General features: G+C 36.1%; 1 protein-coding gene across 2 annotated transcripts in view; it reads left to right on the top strand.

Annotated features, from left to right (window-relative positions):
- Window positions 1–24,694, top strand: part of LOC5565885 (protein dachsous) — a 409,900-nt gene that overhangs the window by 155,148 nt on the left and 230,058 nt on the right. For both annotated transcript variants that reach the window (XM_021848155.1, XM_021848156.1), the window contains exon 3: window positions 5,739–7,774. In XM_021848155.1, coding sequence (XP_021703847.1) covers window positions 5,969–7,774 — 1,806 coding nt within the window. In that variant the 5' untranslated portion in view covers window positions 5,739–5,968. The remainder of the gene's footprint in view (window positions 1–5,738; window positions 7,775–24,694) is intronic.

Below are 24,694 nucleotides of genomic sequence, written 5' to 3'. Positions count from 1 at the left end.
AAACTTAAAAAAGTTGGAAATTACGTGCGGCGTCGAAATCAGATCAATAGAATCTCGATTGAAGCGTAAATAAATATGACTGTCATAATTAAGATCAGGCTACTGTGTCACAGCTTACCTGATTGAAAACTGCTGAGTCTATGCGTCGCATGGAAGGCCATGTGGATACTCTTGAAATAGGATTGTGCTGTTAAAAATAATTCAATAGAACGGCATTTTTCGTAACAGCAAAAAATGTTGTATGCAACTCGTTGCAAAACTCGATTTTTTCAGCACTCGATGTATTTATCCAACACGGCGAGCCTCGTTGGATAAATGTACAACTCGTGCTGAAAAAATCATCATTTTGCATCTTGTTGCATAAATAACTATTAATGTGATCCTGAGTTTTTCTTTATACTTAAACATAGTTACTGTTATTGAACAAACAAATTTATAACAAAAAACTCATCGATTGGAAACTAGTTTAGAAAGCATACAATAAAAAAAAGTTTTTTCACAATTTGCTAATAAAATAAATTATGAGTTCATTCAAAAATTTCTGATTCTGCACATATTCACTAAACTTTTAAAGTCATTGCCTTCAACATTGTTTTACAGGCAAAAGGGAAGACAATTTGCGTTTTTTTTTAATAAAAAAATATTTGAGTGTATTCCAAAATTGATATTTCTGTTCAAACACGCCCAGTGAACCACGTATCGTATAAGAATGTGCATCCAAAGTCACATATTCATGCGTCCATAATCAGAATCACACAAGATGCCATATTAAGCGTTATCAATGTCAATATAAGTTGTATATAAATCCCCAATACGATTCATAAACGACAATCTGTGTTGACAACAAAACATTTCGTAACTAGTGCAACATAGAATCGCGTTATGTTATATTAACTGACAGATCATATATCAATCCAGAAAGCATCGTATGAAATCGCAATAACTTAGCAAAAATTGCCATCCAAACTTTGTCTATCTGCTGACGATGGGTCTCAAAGAACAACAAAGTATGTGTCGCTGTACATGAAACATGTATAAATTTTGGCAAATAATCACCCATCGAATATGCAACCCTTGGTAGTACAGTGGTTAGGTGCCAGATTCTTGATCCAGAGGTCCCGCGTTCGAGATTCGCTGGAATCTTTTTTTTTTAATTTTCATCCAAATTTTGTGGCATCGTATATCTGATCGCAGAAAGTCCGAAAAAGTCGTGCCAAGTACGCATTTAGCCTCCACTTTGGTAGGTTTATAGCCTTTTCGTGCATTCTATACGATTGAATTGATTCATATAGAATGATATATAACAAAAGTTATACCAACCAAAATGTTGACTGGGTGTTCACCGAGCTAGTACTATCTTATTAATGCCTAAAAACTAAATGTTCTAACTTAAAAAGAAAAACTTTCTCTGGACTACTTCAATCAAATTAATTTCGAAAAATCTCCATGTCATTGCTATAAATTATGGTTCATAGGTAAACAGTTAAATAAGGGATTTCTTAGTTCTTTTCAGTAACATTTAATTTAAGTGTAACTTAAAATTAACATTCCTGCTGAAACATTTCAGAGATATTTCAATCATTACTGTATATGATTATATCTATCATTTATGACACTTATAGACAATAAAATTTTCCCGGCATCTTTTCGATTACACAGACATCCTTAGAGTAATGGAGTTCAGAGTAGAGAAGGCCAAGAATATTTGTACATATTTCGTGAGTCCAACGTGTGTTGATGAAATCATAAAATAAAGAAACCAACAAATTGTTGAAAACATACCTTCATTCGTTTGATAAACTTTGACGTTGTACTAAACAGAATCACCTCCCATGCAGTGTAAACGTTGTCCATCCCACAGATGTGAATCAGTGGAGGAGGAGAATCCTCATTAGGCGGCATCCACAAATTACGTAACGCTCCAGGGAGAGGGGGGAGCAGGTTCAAGCGTTACGGCTCATACAAAAATATGAAATTGTTCATACAAAAAGCGTTACGGAGGGGGGAGGGGTCAAAAATTTCCTATTTTAGCGTTACGTAATAAATGAACGCTGTCTTATGGATCAAATCGACTCATATCATGGATCAGAGAACTATAACAGCAATTTATCTGCGCGGTAAATGAATGGTGCGTAAATGGCAGCATGCATACGTATTGGCGTTTATTTCGGAATAGTCTTATCTTTGATTCATAACTGTGATATGGTTCTCAGTCTACAGTCTACAGTTATGATTCAACGCTTCTAGAAATATGGTTGACATTTCATTTCCTACGGATGGAAAAATATGCTTAAGCAATTATAATTGATTGCGATGTTGTGTAGATATATAGTTCTTGCAGGTAAAATGTGTTCTGCGTAATTGCTATTCTATTTGATAAGATATTCTTCAGCAAGTGATCAATCAATCCATTCATCAATGTGTTCCTGAAAAATTGAGTTTTGGGTTTGATTCATCTTCACCTTTATATTTCCAAATTTATGTAATGCCATTTTTTATGCAAGAAAGAAATGTCGCAGTAAATCAAAAGATTTTGATTTATCTGCTAAGTAATAAGGATAGTGTACCAGTTATGGCTATACCGGGTACCCCTGTTGGTTTGACCAATTTTAATTTGAACCCCGCTAATTTGCACATCGTTCAAAAAGAAATGCATAATCGTAACAAAACAAGTAAAAAAGATCACCAAAATCGCGGTCTTAGGGTGACTAGAAGTTCAAATTTAAAATTAACTCCGATGGTTTGCATGAGGTAGCGTTCAAATTAGCGGGGGTGCACGGTAGTGGTTATTCAGCTATATGTTATTTCCTCTACATATCGTTTTATCGTTATATCGGAACCACATCTAGGATTGTAATTTATAGATATTCTTAGACCAATTTTATCGATAATTAATTACCTAGTCAATATGTTTTGCTAAAGCATCACTGTCCAGCGGTCTGAAGTGAAAAAAAGCTTACAAACTTGCATCTTGTCACTTTTATTCACCGAAGGGAGGATCGATGATGAGAAATCGATCATGCGACTTGCGCTCTTATTATAGCACACGCTTGAATTATACGCTGGAAGATCTGTCGAAAGAAGTACGGGCATTTTATGTGCATTATTTATCATAGACTTTTGAAGGAAGTTCATGTAAATTGAATCTCTTTGCTTGCAAGGTTCTTTGACAGATGAGAATTTGCGCTGAATAATGAAGATTTTGCAAGCAAAGTTGAAAAGAATAGCTGTGTTTATCAGACATATTACTTAACATTTCATTGGAATTGGCTTTACATGATTTTAGCGTTAATTTCCGTGACGGTTTAGAGACAATAGGTCGATTTAAGACACAAATCAACGAAAGCGATTTGCTCTGTGGGAAAACGTTCCTTCTTTGAAATTTCCTTTCTGTTCCTTCTGTTTCCCTCTTCAATCTTATATCTTTTAGATCTTTTGTACTTCCGACCTTCTGCCATAGATTTTCAATTCATAGCAGAAGTATTTAATTTAACAATATTTAAACCATGTGTAGTAAAGATTGAACGATAACAAATCGGAACAGCAACAAATAGCAAATAGTATAATTTGACATTTTGTTATTGCATATTTCATTTTGTTCTGAATTTCTATATAATCAGTATTTTCAGAAAAAAAATATAAGAGTAAAAAAAATAATAAATACCACACGGTGAACCTTTAATATATTGACCACAATGTTGCTAAACGAACTTGTGTTGACATATTTACCAGTTTTATGTTTTTAAAAAAGTTAAAACAGTTTCAATATTAAACGTGATAAACGAAATTTTGCCCACCGGTAGGGCAAGAGTTCGAATCTAGTGTGCGGCAAAAGTACGCTAACTGAAACATAACAACGATAATTTTGTGTCAAGAACACCATATACTCATTGTTAAACGGTGTTTACAGAAAAAAACACACTTAATTTGGGTCAGATATTACCCAAAATAAGGCTAATTACAATACACTCAAAAATAGTAGTTTTTCGCAAAACTAAGGTAAAATTTTAAATTTTCGTGCTTTTTTACATGATCAGACATATTGAGCTTAATTTATAGGTACCGTCAAACGGGGTAACTTGCAACATTTCGACATGTAACTGAATTATCGTTTCGTTCAGCATTGAGTTGAATTATTATAATTTATTCCACCATTCATTGATCTTCGGTATACATCAGAAGAATTTGGCGAGGGTTTGGGTATTGTTTCTTTTTTGGTTGGTTTACTGGAGACGAAAATCATATTACACGTTGGATTGTATGAAAATAATGTTGAAAAACGTTCCCTGTACCACATAAACGGTAGAATTATGTCATTCGAGACATTTGCCATCAGTTACAGTACTTAGTAGTGTACAAATTGACAATATAAAAGTTTTGATAATTTAATGCTTATACACTATAAAAATTCAAAAACGTTTTTGACTACCCTTGTGGGGTAACTTGCAACAGCAATTTTGATCTAATTTTTTTTTATATTTCTTGCCGTTTGACATCGAAAACACATGAAAAGGCAAAATTGAACATATATTTGTTCAATTACATTTTTTTTGTACCTCAATCAACTCAATACACGTTTGGTACTAAATATTAGAAAATATACATGAAACGCATTATTATTACATTTAATTTTATTTTCTTCATGAAAATAATGAATCATTTTGAAAATCTGTATGAAGATTGACTTTCTTTAACTTTGGAAACTTTCTGGATGAGATATGATGAAATGTATGTCAAAACACTAACAAAGATCATTTTAAGCCATACATATTAATATGTGATACGTCGCTTTGAATTGAATATGTATAAAACAAATAAGTTATGTGAAGTATAAGCTAAAATACCATTGTATTTGTAGAAAAGTTGCATTAAAACGTTTTAATGACTTTCTAATAACTGTCAACACTTATGATATGCTAGATTTTCCTCCTCTGGACACCCTATGCAATGCCAATAGAGTTTTCAATCGAATTGATAAAATACTCATAATTCAATCAATAATAATTACTTTTCTGAAAGTAGAATATGCTGTTCCTTATTATTGTCATGTTTTCACTGCAGAAGAATATAAAATGATCATAATAACACGATATAGGCTATGTTTTTGATAGTGTATCTCAGGTAGCACCGTGTGTTGCATGTTACCCCACATCAGGTGTAGCATAAAAAATGCATATTTTTCGTCTCTCCTGATCTCACAAAACCAAATATTGATAAAATTAATACCACGTGGTATTCATTACGTGGCGATTAGGGTACCAGATGGTTTTTGTCTCATCTGAATCCTCAAATTTTTCATCCATATAGCTTTGAAGTTGAAAATTGTTGCAAGTTACCCCGTTTGACGGTACTATATAGGTTTAAGGAAATTTACTAGTTATTCCGAGAGATAGTATAGGGCTCCAACTTTTGCCCCACTATTGGCCAGAATTTATTTCCAAATATTTATGCAAAAACTATCAAAGTATCTTTACGTTAGACCTTGCTAAGCCCTCACATAAAAATCAAACAATGTTTTATTTTCGTTTTGCTCATTGTTATTAAGTTCGAATGTAAATTACAATTTTCACGTTTAAAAACAACAAATTGCTATCTTTTTCCTAAATCTCATTTGATTTCTATGATACTTGAGAGTCCCTTACATGAATTTCATTCGAACCACATAATCAACTGTGTAGAATTAACCCTACGAAATCACTTAAATCTAATTCGTTCTCTTTCTCCTTCTCCATTCACAGATACCCCACCCGTGCCATTCCCAGCCAGCACAACGACGTCCCACACGAACCCCTCGAAATGGAATCCCCCAGGGCGCAGCGCCAGCTGTTGCAAATCGCACCCCGCTCCGCACGCCGGTGATGTTCACCGAAGCAGCACCTTACCTGCTGCCCCTAGTCAATCGTCATCATTCCAACAACCATCACCTTCACCACCATCACCATCAATCCAACCACGCTCCAGCAGAAGGATGGCAGCGTGCTTCCGATTTCGCCACAGGAAAATGTCTCTGCTGTGGCTACTGCTGATGATATGTGCCTTCGCCGGGGATAGCGGAGGAGGAAGCGACGGAGGAGGCTTGGGGTTCTTGAGGCTAGCGAGGGCGGAGCATGTCCGGGAACTGGAGGTTTCTGAGGGGGTCCCGATCGGGCACCAGATCGGGTTCATCGGGGAGTTCTTGCATGGGGTGGACAGTGGTCCGCCGTATCTGATCGTACCGGTACCGGGAAGTGCCGTGGATACCGATCTAGCGATAGATCACACAACTGGAGAGATCCGGACGAAAGTCCTGCTGGACAGGGAGAAGCGGGCATCTTACTCGCTGGTGGCGATTCCGTTGAGCGGAGAGAATGTCCGCGTTGTGATACGAGTGCTGGATGAGAACGATAATGCTCCGACCTTTCCAACGGCACTGATGAACATTGAGTTCCCGGAGAATACTCCACGGGATGTGAAACGAACTTTGAATCCGGCCAGGGATCTGGACTTGGGCAGGTATAATACGCAGAGGTACAATATCGTGTCGGGGAATGTGAATAACGCCTTCCGGTTATCGTCGCACCGGGAGCGGGACGGAGTTCTGTATCTGGATCTGCAGATCAACGGATTTCTGGACCGGGAAACCACGCCAGCTTATAGTCTCGTTGTAGAGGCACTGGACGGTGGCAATCCTCCCCTGAGGGGGCAGATGACGGTCAACATTACTATCCAAGATGTGAATGACAACCAGCCGATATTCAATCAGAGTCGCTACTTCGCTACGGTACCGGAGAATGCCACGATCGGAACCACAGTCCTGCAGGTCTACGCGACGGATCAGGATGCTGGGGAAAACGGAATGGTGGAATATGCCATCAACAGGAGACAAAGCGACAAGGATCAAATGTTTCGGATAGACCCTAACACGGGGTTGATTTCTGTGAATAAGCCGTTGGACTTCGAGACCAAGGAACTCCACGAGTTGGTTGTGGTGGCGAAGGATCGTGGCTTGCAACCGCTGGAAACTACGGCTTTCGTGTCAATACGAGTGACTGACGTGAACGATAACCAGCCGATAATAAATGTGATATTTTTGAGTGATGACGCGACTCCGAAGATTTCAGAATCGGCTCAACCCGGTGAGTTTGTCGCGAGGATTTCAGTGAACGATCCCGATTCTAAAACCGAATACTCGAATGTGAACGTGACGCTTTCCGGTGGTGAAGGTCATTTCGGGTTGACCACGAGAGATAACATCATCTACCTAGTGATCGTGTCGCTTCCGTTGGACCGCGAAATCAAGCCGAATTATACCTTGAGTGTTGTGGCTACTGATACCGGAAATCCACCATTGCATGCGGCGAAGACCATCTTCCTCACCGTAACGGACATCAACGACAATGCGCCGGAGTTCGAGAAGGAGATCTACCACGCGAATGTGATGGAAGTGGCCGATCCGGGAACCTCGGTCATCCAGGTGACGGCCATCGACAAAGACGAGGGCAACAACTCCGCGATCGCCTATTCCCTGCTGGACACGCCCGATACCCATTCGCAGTGGTTCCAGATCGATTCCAACTCCGGCCTGATAACGACCCGGGCGCACATCGACTGCGAAACCGATCCGGTGCCGCAGCTGATCGTGGTGGCGAAAGATAATGGCTTCCCGCCGATGTCCTCCACCGGGACCGTCCTGGTCACCATCCACGACGTCAACGATAACGAGCCGATCTTCGATCAGAGCTTCTACAATGTCTCCGTCGCCGAGAACGAACCCAAGGGACGCTGCATTCTGAAGGTGAGTGTTTAATTTTAAATTGCTTGGGTCTCCCTTCGGTTCAATTATGAGAGAGAAAACCCTTCGGAAGCTGAACTGAACATGCACGTAGTTAGAGGGGCACAATTATAATTTTACAAAGATTGTCTTCATCGTTCAAATATATAAACTGTGCTATGATAAATTTCTTGGGGCTCGACGAAAAATCAGGCTTTTGCCAGTTCTTAGATTTAGTCAAAAATCCGTAATGAGTCTTGCATCTGATTCTGTCAGCCGAACTGCATATCAGTTTTTCTTCCGAACAAATCCGTTCAGTAAGGATTGACGATGTATAAAGGAGTCTCTCAAAGGTTTTCTTCAAATATACTTCAAAACTTTGATCATAAAATTGTTCCAGGAACTGCTTCAAGAATTACTCCAGCATTATTCACCGTTTTAATTTTGATGTGATATTTTGATTTATTTAGAGGGGTAGAGGAGAATTCCATACCAATAATAAATGTCCCAGTTTTTTTTTCAAGGTTTGCTCCGGAAAACAATCTGGTAATTTTTAGAGTGGATTTTATTCTGTGATTTATACTTACATTTGTCCAATGGTCAATTCTTCCTACATAAATTTGTCCCTTGTAAATTATGCTGTATTTTTCTGAATTTTCACAAAAAAAAAAGTTGATAATTCCTATTAGGATGCCATAAGAGTAGACCCAAAATCCTTAAAATATTTCACTTTGTATTTAATAAAATGTAACTTAAGAAATTTCACTACAATAATCAGGAATATAAATAAATTTTGATCGGTAAATCATGTAGTACAGTAATACTTCAACATAATTGAAACTGTATATAATAATGAATCTTAAATTTTATGTTACAACCTTTTTCAAAAGGCCTGTTGTTACAATATTTTGATTTAGAATCTAAGACATTTGGTCGAATGACATTTAATCAAAAGTAAGTTTGGTCGAATAGACATTTTGTCGAATGGACATTTGATCAAAATTCATTTATTTTAATTAGGAAGCATATAAGGAATAGAAACTGGAAGAAAGTAATGAAATTATATAGTTATTATTAGTGATGTGATAACATTTTTATATGCTTTTTTAATTGAGGGATTTTCTACCGTAGGCAGGTTCATCCCCAAAGATGTGATAACATGTTCATATCGGTTTGGGGACAAAATGTCGAAAGACAAAACGACGAATGCCAATACGTCAAATTCCAAAAGCTCGACAGTAGTGAATTTTCAACATTGTTTGCCAGGCTTGTTTTTTTTTCATCGGGATGGATTAAATATGCTGTGAATTACTTTTGACACATAAGGAATTATTCATTCCTTCGGAAAATAATCATTCTTATGAGTAATTTCGTTTCCTTCCATTTCCTTCCTTTCAACGCTTTGTCCTTTCAATGTTGTCCTTTCGACATTTTCTTCTTTCGGCATTTTGGCATTCGACGTTTTGTCACCCAACTGTCATGCCATGTGTGGCAAATTTGTGTGGTAGCGTTTGAATTATCAAACTATGTACATCCATCCAACTTTTTCAGAGCACAACAAGTGTGACATATTCTGTAATTAAATAAGAGATTGTCAAAAGATTGAATTAAAAAACATTCAAATCCTTCACCACAATTATCCTGTATTCAAACATCAAGCCACATACTTGTCCAAAGAATGATGTGTAACCAGAAGCTAGATAAAGCTGATTGATTACGGATACTGTTTTAAGTTATTTTCCGGAATTGACCTGACATTGTACTTTTAAAACAAGGTCAAAATTTATCAAATTAAAGAACAAACACAATAAAACGTGACAATACAGACAAATTTTTAACTAAACAGCTAACAGGTATGTTACTAAACAGCTTGAAGATTTATCATAAAATTTTTCGATTATTATGCAAAATAGACCGTTTGATGCATTATTATAATAATTCCATTGACATAAAGAAGAAGTGAAAAAATCAAGTTTACAGATTTGTGTAGCCTGTCAGAATGGAACATTTCTCTGTCAGCCAATAACTGTAGAAGAAACAGATTAATTGAAAGAATAAATGATCATATCAAGATATTTGTACACATGCTATAACCATTTAAAGTTTTAAAAGTAATATTGTTTATAGAATAAACCATCATAAACCATCGATATGTTTGCCTGAAAACAAATTTTAATCAAACATGGGGAAAATATGCATTCCTTTTATTTGTAATACAGGTCGAACTCGATTATCCGGGATTCGATTATCCGGAATATATTTTTTATATTCTTGTTTTTCAGTTTTTATGCATAATTTTGCGATAATTTAGTATTGCAAGACTCATTATATTCGTAGGAAAAATTTCTGGCTACGCCACTGCATCATATAAATAAAACAACGAAAAAAGGTAATGTTTAAGTTCTTTTATAGCGGATTTTCATTTTTCTTTTAGTGATTCGATTATCCAGAGGATTGGATTGTCCGTAGCGGAAAAAAAATCGATACTCCGGATAATCGAGTCCGACCTAATTTAATCTAATCTAAGCGCTTGCACAGCCAATATTGAAAAGCATCCTGGAAATACCTAAATTTATTCAGATATTTTCTTGTCAGTATTAATATTTGCAGAATATCAGCGATATGATACAAATATTAAAATGGCCAGGCCCACTGTGCAGACTTTGGTGTTGAAGACAATTGAAAAAATCATGACGATTAGGTTATTCACGCATGAACAACTGATAGGCAAAAAATGTTCAATTTTAAGAAAGAAGTCACGAGAACAACCGTACCAAACGTTTCGATTCAGGGTTATAGGTAATATCGTTGGGAGTGGCATTGCTAAGAAAGATAATGCACACTCCATTGTTGTTCTTCTGGGTTGGGACATAGGCATATCTTCCTCATGTCCTGGCTCAAGATCCTTGGTTCAAGCGCCTTTGCTCGCTCTCTGAAACGAGAAGAAAACTTATGTTGCCCCTTAAGACAATGTGTGTAATTTGATAAAAAATTATAGAATTGAGTACCGTAATCCGGGGTAACATTGATCAGATTAAGAATATTTCTTAAATATTTAATTAAAAAATGCAAATGTTCTGAGTCTTATATTTTTAAAACAAGTACTGCCACCCATAGCTCGTGACTATATACTGTATTTTGCTTTTTGAAAGATTTAAGCATGTTTACAAAAATGTTTTATGTGATTTTTTCATTTAGCTGATATGGGGTAACATTGATCATCCATGTGAACAACGTTCGGTAATGTTGAAAATGTCGTTACTTACTAAAATCATGGCCCCTGAATCCAATTATGATGTCCAAATGCTTACATCTCATTTACTTTTGAATTATTTTAAAATTAAAAACACCTCAAACAGCGGAATACGCCTAAAGGTAGGCAATTTCCTAAGGGAATTCTACATTCTTAACAGGAATTCGTTAATATTTTCTAGTTGAATATACTTGTAAAAGCTTTGACAGCGAAATCGTTTTTGGCGATGCCATTTTTAGTGAGAATCGCATTTTCCTTGTTCATTCTTCTTCTTCTTCTTTCTGGCGTTACGTCCCTACTGGGACAGAGCCTGCTTCTCAGCTTAGTGTTCTTATGAGCACTTCCACAGTTATTAACTGAGAGCTTACCATGCCAATGACCATTTTTGCATGCGTAATATCGTGTGGCAGGTACGATGATACTCTATGCCCTGGGAAGTCGAGAAAATTTCCAACCCGAAAAGATCCTCGACCGGTGGGATTCGAACCCACGACCCTCAGCTCAGCTCCTTGTTCATATCGCTTGCAGAACTTATGTGAGACATGAATCTTCGGTAGTGTCATCCTTAACAATTGAAATCATTGTTTCGCAAACTTGACAATTTTAGGCATAAAGTTAACGCAATTTATGCAAAAATCCCAATTTTTAATAGCTTATAAATATAAGAAAGAGAAGCAACATTCATGCTTTGGAAATGTTTTATCAATAAATGAGGATACCAACTTATTACGAGATGAGTCATTCCGATCAATGTTACCCCACTGATCAATGATACCCCGGATTACGGTATCAAAAACTATCTTACCAAATTCCAGTAGTATACCAACGTCTGGTGTGTTTGTATTCCTTGATTGTGGGTACTGCTGTTACCACCAATGACTTCGTCTTGCGGCAATCAACAGTAACTTTGCAGTGGTCAGTAAAAACAGCATTTTTTACCTCTATGAGCCTTGGTCTATTAGCAAATTCTTCTGTCTGCTATGTATGTACTCGGACGCCGAAACTCTCACTGAATTTTGCTTCTTGTTGATCCACAAGCCAACGCAACTTACACCAAATGAATTCGGCAGCAGGAAAAGCAGCAGGCTTGATGCACACACTTTTATATTGGGCTTAATAACGTAATAAATTTGCTTTTGAAATATTGAACAATACAAAAACATGAAAAATCTTCAATTTGACGGACGGAAATTTTTTCACTTCCGTTGTTGAGCACAGCAATCCCCCCGGATAATCGAGTCCGACCTGTATAATAATTATAATAGCTAATGCGCTTCCAATCTACTTAAAACAAACTGTTGACCAAATATTTATTTGACCAAATGGCCCTCCATCTAAATGTCATTTGACCAAATGTCATTCGAGTAAATGTCATTCGAGTAAATGTCATTCGAGCAAATGGCATTCGACGAAGTGTCCTAAAGCCTTTTTCAATGCTTCTTCCTGTTTGGGGCCGTCCATGAACGACGAGGTAATTTGTGGAGTTAGGGGGGGGGGGGGGGGTTCTGGCAAGTTTTGTATGGAAAAAAGTCCTAGAGAGAGGAGGGCGGTTTCTGAAAATCCGTAGAAAAGACGACATGGTTTATGGACAGCCCCATCTGTGTTTTTTTTCCTCGTTCGATACATACCTATAAGAGCAGTGCCTACTTCTCTGCTTAGAGCACTAGATGCACTTCCTTAGTTGAGAGTTGTGGAGTGTCCAGGGATAAGATGACAGGCCATTTGGATAAATGTCAATTGTTTGAATCTGGCCGAAGGGGTCATTTGGTCGAATGCTGTTTGGACAAATTACAAACGAAATAATCAATCAAATTGCTACAACGCTGATGTGTAGGATTTATAAGTGCGGCTCAAAGACTGATCAACTTTTCAGTTTGTAGAATTTTATGATGTTAAAAACTATAACAACTTAATAACTAAATAGGGTTCTAAGAGAAAGATCAAACCGACTCGTTTGCTTAGCACATCGTGCTGAGACTTTTACATTATGGCTGTTATTTTTTTGATTGCAACTAGTGTGCTAAAGTTGTTTTTTATTTTCTTTTCTAATAAACTTTTCGTTACTTCTAAACATGCTTTTCTTTCTAGTTTTACTTGTTAAGTTATTATTGGCAAACATTCGTTTATATTTTATTTAGAAATTTATTCTTCTTAAATTTATTAGCAACTCTTTGTAGTAATGTATACTATTAGAGTGATTATTTTTGTTACAATTGCTTATATTTTCAGAAGATCTTTTCATTTTTTTTGTTATAGGATGTTCTATCAAATTTAATTTTTTAACTTTTCTCAGAATTATTGAATGATGAATTATTGAATTAATTAATTCAGAATTATTGAATGAGTAATGAAGTCCAAGAGTCTTCATCAAAACAAACATATTTTTTTCTTTCTACTTCTACCTGTACAGTAAATACTGGCGTAATGTATAAATCAATTTCATCTGAGAATTTGCATTTATTTCGTAAATGGCTACCCAAGTAACCAGTAAGCATTTGAATAAGCCGTGCAAGAGACTATTGTCAGCATCTGAACTGCTTGCTGCTCTATCAAGCAGTTTGTTTGCTTTGCTGTCTTGAATCAGCAGAAGCACTGCTATTGAAAAACTCTATGTTGTTGATAAGCATTTTAACTGCCCGAACTGTTTTAGTTTCGAAGCAATCAAAATGCTTTCTTGTTGCTGCATGAATGCCATGCTAGAGACGTACAGATAATATGTTACTCGTTTGGCAGTATACCTTGTCTCTGTCACACGCTTTCCTCGTTTATATAGACAAATTGTGTCACCTCCATGACTAAAAGAGATCGCAAATCGCCCTCGAACTAAAAAGAATTGTCGTAAGGAACTGTCAACATGTGCGAGAACAAAACGCAAAAATATGTCGCACCTTCTCACTCACAAAGCCAAGGAAAACATCAGTACCTCTGAAGTTCAGAATAACCGATACCGATAGGGGATATGATCAAAATGAACATTAATGGTGTGAAGCAGCCAGCGAAAACCTTTCACTCTTTTGCTTTACCGGGCGGAGGGTTTAATCGAAAATTAAACATAACCAGCTTATCTTTTAGCAGCGGGAGGGATATGATTTGTCTGTTTTATTCACACTGCAGAAATCAATGCAAACAAAACGTACCTTTTAAAGGGTAGAAAATCTTCACGCAGCATAAAATCCTCTGTAACATATCCTGTAGCGTGGATAGAATATCACCAAGGCAACTCTGCGAAACACCGGGTCGTTGGTTCAAATTCCGAATATATAGATGCAGCTAGCAAAAATTGTACAACAACAACGAAGAGCATCCAATACCCAAGACAAGGACCAGCGCGGGAGAGAAAAGGATAACATAATTTATTTTTGTTCAGCTCTTTCCAGGAGGCGTTACATTTGTTGACAGTAATTGCAACGTTCCTGAAGGTGTAGCATTGAAGCAGCCCGTTATTTCACCAAACCCTGCTTTGAAGCAGCACTAAAGGCAGATATACGTTTTGCGAGCATTTAATACTTTGCTTGGTAGGCGCATATAATGCTGAATGAATGCTTGTTTAACTGCTCAATGGTTACTTGGGTAGTCTTTCAATTTTTACACTTTCAGCTTCGGTTGTTTTGTCATATTTTGGTTAAATGTATACCATGAATAAATTGTCCGTTTTGTGCTTCGGAATTCATTTGTGATATTCGGCCAATTGACCCTTTCGGCCCAATGGTGTTTGGCAGCATCGTGCATTCTGTACGATTTTCAGCAAATAACTCTGGGTGAACAATAGCTCAGTTAGTACAAACTCGTTACGGTAGCGCGTAAGAGTACAAAATGGAGGCGATATGCGAACCTGTTTAAGCTGGAGGAATAAGTTTCATTTTGAAAAATTCTGAAATCCGATCAAATTCTGAAAAGTCCTCCCAACAATATTCTATGGAAAAAAATGATTGGAAACATCCCTAGAGAAATTAGAATCCATTAGAATCTCTCATAAGCATCATAGGAAGTACAATTGAGTCCATGAAACCTTAGAGCATTGCTTGAAACAACTTTTGGTGGAATTGTTTAAACATTTTTCAAAAGGGCCTCTGAAAGACCTATTAAAATATTCTTAGGAAAATGCTTAGGGGAATTCTTGAGGGAACACTTTAAGTTACTTTAAAATAAATACCTAGCAGAGACACATTTGCTCGTGATCCGTTCAAGTTCGTATTCTTTGCCATTAGACGCGTGAGCATGATCAAAGTTCACATTGGCTATAGTTCATCACATGCTTTGCAGAAATCACAAAAATATGTACGCACGTGATCAATACAGGGTGGCTGATCCAATACTAGTGTGTGTACCAATAATAGTGGTAGAGACGATTCAAGCGTGTTATAGGCAATTTTTTTAAATGTATTTTTCTAACATTAGTAAGGGAGTAGCAGAAAAAAAAACCTTGACTGGTGTAAACGAGTACACCAGTAACAGTGGGGCGTTCCTATGATAGTGAGTCTCAATGGCAAATCAATGAAAACCACTATTATAGCAACAAAAGTTGTTCCAGTAATGGAGGAAACTCGGTTTTGGAAGATTCAATGATTTTATCATTCTGAGATTATTTTTCACGTGAAATAGAATAGAAAAGCTTTCGAATGACGTATTTAGGAATGAAAAATGAGCTTCCGTTATTTCTTAGCGATTTATTATTCCTCAACCCGTAACTATTCGTAACCCGTAACCTCTATCGTTGGTACAGACGCCCTAATGATACAAATCCAGCATGCTTCATTGTAACGCGTATAATTTTGAATCTAGATATTATTGATAACGAAATTTGTCAGCTCACTGCTCATGTTCTGAACACGCCACAAACTGTGTTCTGTTCAAGAGTCAAATTCATGTTCTGTTAAAAATGCATTTTTGCTACCTAGATGATTTTTTTCAAGCTTCTTTGCTTAACTCTTAAGCAGTTCATGCAAAAAAAAAATCAACCTTCGACGTTTTATCTTTCGTCCTTTTGTCACAGATTCTCAAAAATGCCTTTGAGGTGGTTCGACCAACCCTGCTGAAAATCCTGACAACGTCCATGCAACTGCATACTGGCATCAGAGTTCTTGCGTTCTCGATTATAACGCGATTTTCTTATCTCGAGAATTTTATTATATTCAATTTCAACAAATATTAATATTCATCTCCAGCGCGCTGTCGTGGTTTTAACCGGTCGCTTTTTGCGTTCGCTTCTCCTCTGCCTAGCGCTATCCACCTCAAGAACAACGCACAGTGGGAGCAATCGCAAAGCCATTGCTGGTCAAAATCTGATCTCAGCCGCCGGAATAGCTACCTAACTCATTAACGAGCCTCCAGCAGGAATTCCGATCTATTGGGGCGATGATCGCAAGTTGCGATCTGTGCTGACATCGTTCCTCTCACCATATTTACACATATCCGCCGAAGGGCGAGAGGAACGTGTGCCGTCTCTTCTGAATAACCCCCGTCACCCTGTTTTCCTCGATCGCCATCGATCGATCGATTTGAGGGGAACTTGGTGTAAAATGAGCCGTCAGGGTGAAATGTGCCACCGCATACCCCCAACAACTTCCACATAAAAATAAAAAATCAAGAATTCAGAACCAATGTACAACCTTGGAAGTAAATGTGTAGTAAAATACGCCATCCAAATGGTTGTTCTGAAGCCATCGATGAAGATCAGATTATGGTACAAGAATCTAAACTCTAACAAGACTGCATAGTATCTGCTGCATACATTGAGGTGAAGATCGAAGCCAAACCTCACATTTTCAAGAGCATAAATCTAGAGAATCAGACAGCGGTTTGAGCTGAAAACTAAATCGATTGGTCACACGCTGGTGGTGACCAATCGATAGAGCTTTTAGCTTGAACGGCTGTTTAGTTCTCTAGATTTGTGCTCTTGAAAATTAGAGATTTGATGTATTAGTCTTCGCCCTGCTTTAGTTTTGCCCCCTACATACAAATTTAGACTTTTTTGTATGAAGGGGCGAAGATTAGTGCAAATTTCTTAGGGGACAGACAAAATTTTTACCCTACTCCGCTGTTTTAATATTGTTAACTTTTTACATTTCTTTAACTTCAATTTCTTAGATACAATTGCTTAAATTCTATGACGATTCGAGCTTGTCTATGCGACGTCCCTGTAAACTTGATAAAAGTAAGGTTTTCGACAAAATTCTCAATAAAAATTGATTTTTTTCTTAGAGGAGTTGCATATTATCCCGTCTTCCCCAACCCGGCCTCTCGAGATTCTTGTTGGTGGCTTGTCGCGATCGATCAGTGTCTCCCTCTTACACGCACACCAACTCAACACTCAGCACACATTTCTCCACATTCTTGTTTCTGCTCTCGTTGTAGTGGGAAGGGGTGGGGATGGAGTTCTTCCCGCTCCCCCCTTCAGCATGTTTTGCGGTAGTGGTCGCGCGATTTCTCATCAATTATGTGTGTGCCTTCTTTCCCGCATTCTCTTCACACTTGGTTTACGGTTCAACGCCGCTCCGCAGCTCTGGCTCGGATGGTGAGGAGTTGGCGAGTTGCTACGGCAAAAAATGCGTTTCCAGAGAAGCCGGGCGCAGGGAATCCACTCACTACCAGGGCGATTCTTGATCGGGGGGAGAATGTCTGATAATGCTCCGTTTGTTATTTTCAAGCAAATGCTTAGGTTTAAACTACTGTTGAGGCGACTAGTGCTAGAAATTCGCTGGCATTAGTTTTATCAACATTACAATGTTGCAAAATTTGCTTGTAGAGAACCAAATAAAATATATTTCAATATCTTATACGATCAATCTTTGCATCTTTGATTTCATTTACGAAAACATTTTCATTTGTATCGAAATTTGTTGCTAACTACGGAAATTTATCCAATATTTGACTTTTTATATTATCGTCATGATTAACTCCTCGTTTGAGGCATTCTTACAGACTACCGAACAATCAGTGTTACAGAAATCATTCGAAGGTTTCATGAACAGTTTGTAACGTATCTTGTGAATATTCTACAAAAAAAAACCTGTTCTGAAACTCATAGGGTTTCGGCAAGGTTCTTCATAATTCTCTATGTGTTTGTTCTGAGATTTTTCATGAATTGCTGTATGCGTTACTCAAGAACTTCATTAAAATATTGTTTCTGGAGGCACTTTTCTATTCTAAGCAATAACTTCATTTATATTCTTCAGATCTTCTTTAATAAATCTTCACGAGTTGTGCCTGGAATTCCAACAAAGGAAGAATAATAGCAATTCCTCCAAGTGTTTGTTCGCATGTGCATATTTTTCAGAGAATTTCTTCACGCATTTACTAATGAACACATGCAAAAAATTCTTTTTAATCCTCCAGAAGTATATCTGGACATCTTCTCCATGGAGATACTTCCTTAGCTAAGTGATAACGTCCTAAGTTACAAAGCAAAGCCATGCTGAAAAGGTGTCAATCTATCCAGCAGGATACTTTTCACAAAAATGAAAACTAATACCGTATCGTGCGTGTACCAACTGCGTACCATAGCGTACCTCGCGGGATTTTGAACGTACCTCACGTTTTCATCAAAAACGGTGATCCTGCTGAATAGATGGTCGATTTTTTGAAAATCTAGGCAAACCGTTCCGATTTTTTCGGAAAATGCATGTACCAACGACGTACCTTCCGGATCTAACCTCGGTTTTAAACGTACCTCAAAATTTTCCATACTTCCTTATATAAACTTTTTTAAATCGCTTTATATGTTTGATAATTGCCCAGAATCGGATTCCTTATGAAATTTTAGCCCGAAAACATGTAAAAAACTTTATACTTAAGTTGAAATTTGACAACTTTATGGCAAAAAACGTAATCTTATGACGCTATATGTGAGATTTAGAATAAACCCCTTAATGTATACTACAAAATGTGTTCATATAATTGCCTGGATGTATGCAACAGTCAACATTAAACAAAGAAGCACATACCAAATATTAGCCGTGATGTGAACGGGTTTAATATGTAACCTATAGATAATATATGATACCTAGGGATACATAAGTAGCATCTATGATATATTAGAAAAGTTTAATGTAATGCAGTAAAGTTTACTAAAATCATCTGCAAATCATTCCTAGGTTTGTAAACTACATTCCCACTGTACTCACATTGAACGTACCTCGATATATTTCATATTTTATGAATAATTTGTATGCATATGAAGAAACACCCATATATAGAGGTTTCAGCCAAAATTGTTTAAGTACGTTGCATAATTGTTACTTAAATGTACTTAAGTCACCTGAAAATCATTCCTAGGTTTGTAAACTACATTCCCACTGTACTCACATTAAACGTACCTCGAAATATGAAATATATCGAGGTACGTTCAATGTGAGTACAGTGGGAATGTAGTTTACGAACCTTTAAATGATTTTCAGGTGACTTAAGTACAGTTAACTAAGAATTATGCAACGTACTTAAACAATTTTGGCTGAAACCTCTATATATGGGTGTTTCTTCATATGCATACAAATTATTCATAAAATATGAAATATATCGAGGTACGTTCAATGTGAGTACAGTGTACAGTATCCCTAGGTATCATATATTTTCTATAGGTTACATATTAAACCCGTTCACATCACGGCTAATATTTGGTATGTGCTTCTATGTTTAATGTTGACTGTTGCATACATCCAGGCAATTATATGAACACATCTTGTAGTATATATTAAGGGGTTTATTCGAAATCTCACATATAGCGTCATAAGATTACGTTTTTTGCCATAAAGTTGTCAAATTTCAACTTAAGTATAAAGTTTTTTACATGTTTTCGGGCTAAAATTTCATAAGGAATCCGATTCTGGGCAATTATCAAACATATAAAGCGATTTAAAAAAGTTTATATAAGGAAGTATGGAAAATTTTGAGGTACATTTAAAACCGAGGTTAGATCCGGAAGGTACGTCGTTGGTACATGCATTTTCCGAAAAAATCGGAACGGTTTGCCTAGATTTTCAAAAAATCGACCATCTATTCAGCAGGATCACCGTTTTTGATGAAAACGTGAGGTACGTTCAAAATCCCGCAAGGTACGCTATGGTACGCAATTGGTACACGCACGATACGGTATTAGTTTTCATTTTTGTGAAAAGTATCCTGCTGGATAGATTGACATGCTGAAAAGGTATGGTTTGGATTACCATCTTTAATTGCAATTTTGGCAAAAAAAAAAGCTATTAGTGAAGAGTTCAATAAATACTAAGATGAGATGAATGCTCTATCCAAGATGGAACTTTATGCCACAAAGATCAAGAAGAATTTCCTGAACGCAATCAGGGGTTTGTCGAAAAGTATGAAATACATTTAATTAACTTCTGAAATTCCTCCGGAATTAAGATTAGTTTGAATTAGTTTGAATTAGTTTGTTCATTTCTGAGGTTATCGAAAAATCAATACAAGACTAATGAGTGTACAATGGCCCGAATAGTCAATTTAGCTGGAAAAAATGTTTTCTATGTCAATCAGTACATAAAGTACATACTGTGTTTCTAGTTTTATGTGAATGTGATCTTCAGAAGAGATGTAGTGGAAGTAATGATACACGTTTTATCTGAATGGTATCATCATTTCTATATTTTTTGTAACACATTTCTCCAAAAAAGTTGTGTATGTTGAATATCTGGTTCAAACCTACAACTTTGCTAAGCTCCAATAAGTTTAAAATATCGTGAGTTACAGGCGAATTTCGAGATTTTTAAGTGTATTTTCTCAATTTACAAAAATGACGTTCTCATAGTTTTTACAGCAAAAGTTGTCTAATGAATAACCTTTAGAATGCCGTTAAAAGATTTTTTTTTGAATCAACTTCACGTAAAACTGAAAACAAAAAAGTTTAACCAAAAAACTGATTTTTAGAGTCATCATGAGCCAAACCTTTCAAAATCAATTTACTTAGCTCAAATGAAGAGTTAGATCAAAAGAGTCTTCGACAAAGTTGCTCAAAAAACATTATCTATAAGTTTGCAGAAGAACGCACCCACATATTGCATCAAACAAAAAAGTTTGAGTTATAAGTAATTTATGCTTAAATTAGGGCCACCCTATTCAGGTTTCTCCTTAGAAGATGCAAAACTCAATTATGAAAACTTCTTTGAAGACATCATACGTCTAAAATTGACGAGAACTGAAAAACACTTCTTTGCTGCTAAGTTGTCGATTCCGACCATTGAGGAGTGAATTTTTTCAAGTATTTGGCCAAGAATTTCACTAAGAAAACCTCAAAGCATTGCTCTAGGCTGTGATTTCACAAGATATTTCCTCAAATTCATGGTAAATATTTACTTCTTGAATTTATGCAAAAATTACACCAGGGTTCTTTCCAGAAATGTACCTTAAGCTATTACTAGATACTATTCATGGAATATTTCTCAGAAAGCTGAGTGGGATTTCTTCAGGATGTTTACAGATTTATTTCGGGTTTCTTCCAAAATTTACCAAAGAATTACTTAAAACGGCTCCTGCATGAATTTCTCCAGGGAATTTCCAGAAAAAAAAAAACAGATTTGCGATTAATAATTTTATCTAGAGACTATTTTTGATGCCTTAAAAAGTTCCTTGAAAAAATATTACATAATCATTTACGAAATTTACAAAAAAATATGAAATAGGCTTTCATTATATTTTGGTAAAATGAACTACCACTTAGTTTATGTTTAATATGTTAAATTGATAATTTCTCGTATGATTTCTCTAACAAAATTTTTTTTTCCAAAGTATGCCCTCAAATAAACTCAAAATTCTTTCAAATATTGCACTTCAAAGGATATGTTGGGAATTATTCAAAGAATTCATCTAATGTTTCTAATAGGGTTTATCGATGAATACCCCTTACTTCGTCTACAGAATCTCAAGTAAATACATCAAAATATCATTTGCTCCTTAAAAAATTGAACGGGATATTAGTAGAAAAAATTCTGATCTAATTTTTGGAGAATTTTATTAAAATTTCAAATGAGTTTCTACAAAAATATTTTGAAAAGCACTTGGAGAAAATTTTAATCAATTTTTAGGACAATTATTGTGTAGAAATCATAAAATGAATTTTTACAGGATTTTTATCAGTAACTAGAAGTCCCACCAAACTTCGTCTTGAAATCAAGTATTGATCAAGCTGAGAAACGCCATTAAATACAAAACGACAACTTAGTTTTCTTTCGCTTTTTCGATCATTCCGAATAATTTTCTGATATATTGCTCGCACAAACAAGTCAGAGTTTTCATTAAAGGCAACAGTGAAAGAATTATTCAATTACCTTAACCCGTTCTCAAGCGCTAACTCGTGCCATACATACATTGTTCCATTTTAATTTACATAGATAAATAAATACTTGAACCTTCTGAAAAAAGTTGAGCTGATTATTTTCAAGCTTATTTCAGCTGAATCAGAGGCGCGCCCACGTTTGAGACCATGGGTATGACAAACGTAAGCAAAAAACCCTGGGCCGGCAATTGAAAGTTACTATATTTGAGGGACTCAAACACAAAGCATTTTGGTCGTTTTGAGTTGAACTGATTTGAGAAAATTCTACTATTTCCAAGCTTTCCAACGAAATTTTCAGGTGACTATTCCGTTCAACTAAAAAATAACATAATTTTTGGAAGACTGGTTTGTTTTTTTTTGACTTCCATACAATTTGTATAAAATGAAAAATTACTGAAAAAAATCAGAGTAGATTATCGCAAAACTTGTTTATTTTGTCACTGATACCCCTTTGCTGCTAACCCATCATTTTTATGCCAGCCTTACCACTAGACTAAGAAAGCTTTTCGTCGGGTTGGTAGTGACTGAGTGCATTAAGCATAGGAAATTGAAGATTACTTGCCAAAAAGAGACCTAAAAGGAACCAAGAAAACAAAATGAAATCTAATAGGAGTAATGTATGTGTTTTTTCATGAATTTCTAAAAGAGTTCATTAAGTTATCATTTCCTTAGGAATTTTTCCACAAATTTTCCTAGGGAATTTCTGCAAGAATTTTGTTTAGGATACATCAAGACTTCAACCTGAATTTTGGAACAGAAATGGAATTTCTCTAAAAAAAATCTGAAATCGTTAGAAGTCCCCCAAAAATTCTTCGATAAATTTTTCAACAAATTCATAACTCCTCCAAGATTTTATGCCAAGAAATACCAAGGTAATATTTCTAAAAAATGAATCTGTGAGACAGGGCAAATGTACCATTAGTGGTGCACCTAAGGAAAAACTGCTAAAACATGATGATAAAATCATGGGTGTCCGGCCATTTGGCCGAACGCCATTTGGCTGAACGGGCCATCTGGCCGAATGTCGTTTGGCCGAATCACGAAAAAAATTGCTTAAACGCTGATAAGTAGGAGTCATAAGTATGGCCCAATAACTAATCAGGTAATTCACTCGTTGATTTCGATAATGTGGCCGAACGTCATATTTGTCGCTATATTAGTGCTCCAAGAGAATAATTAAAACGATTCGTTCTGGTTCCATAACTATTGGCAATAATAAATCTTATATTTTTATTGGGAATTTTACCTTCTTTAAATTATCGGCAGTTCTTTGTAGTTATACTGATATAATAATTATTTGCATTACACCTGCTTTAATTTTTATAAGAGACTTTTCCTTCTTTTGATCATAGGCTGTTTTTCCATATTTGAATAAGTCTTATTAAAAACATATTATTTTAGCAATAGGGTTAACTTAAATAGGTAAAATTTCATTCTCCTCCAAGATTTAACTCTGCACCGTTGCTTTCGTATATCAATAAATCGATTCAGTGAACGTCAAATAGGCTCACTGTTTCTCCGTCGAGAAAAGAAGAAGCCAAAACTCGTGTTTGCTAGAACTATGAATAGAGTCGCTTAATACGATTCGAAACATTGAAGCGAACCGATGCTACAGAAGGACGAATAAGTCTTAAACTGTATTTTAGTTACTGTCAAACGCAAACGCAATGCGAAAACCTCTGCTGGCTGCTATTACCACTAGCAGAGAAGTTAATAATTGCTTTCATTAAGGATGTTCTTCTTTTAGTATTGACTATTTCTTGAACTTATACTAAAGAGCAGTACATACATGATGATTTATCCATTTTTAAATAATAAATTGTTCTTTGAAATTCATTAAAAAGTCATGCTAACTATTATCTATCATCTATTATTTTCAATTTCGGCCAAACGGCATTCGGCCAAATGGCATTCGGCCAAATGGCATTCGGCCAAATGACATTCGGCCAAATGGCATTCGGCCAAATGACCCTTTGGGCCAAATGGCGTTCGGCCAAATGACCCGGAACCAAATCATGAAATATATGATTTTAACGTTTCAGTCGATAGAGTTCTAATCCTTCTATAATGCAAACGTATAAAATCACGTTTCATTTGAAATTTTCCTGCAAAAAGCCTTGCACCAATAATAGGAACACTATATATAGAACAGTGGAGGTATGTTTTAAAAATGGTTCCTTTAGTTGTGCAAACCATTGATTTTTTTATGGGACCCTCCACTATTTGTATTGGTGCACCACTATAGGTACAAAGGAGCAACAATTTTGAGCTAAATTGTTGTTTTGAACAGTTTTACCTTTAAATTTTATGAATACTTATTACTACTATTATTATTAATATTAATATTATTATTAATATTAATATTACTATTTTTATTACTATTACTTGTATTATTTTTGCATCGTACGTC

This window comes from Aedes aegypti, chromosome 2 (assembly GCF_002204515.2).
Source record: "Aedes aegypti strain LVP_AGWG chromosome 2, AaegL5.0 Primary Assembly, whole genome shotgun sequence".
Lineage (NCBI taxonomy): Eukaryota > Metazoa > Arthropoda > Insecta > Diptera > Culicidae > Aedes > Aedes aegypti.
The sequence above is the reverse complement of the archived record's forward strand: the minus strand, read 5'-3'. Positions and strand labels throughout refer to the sequence as shown.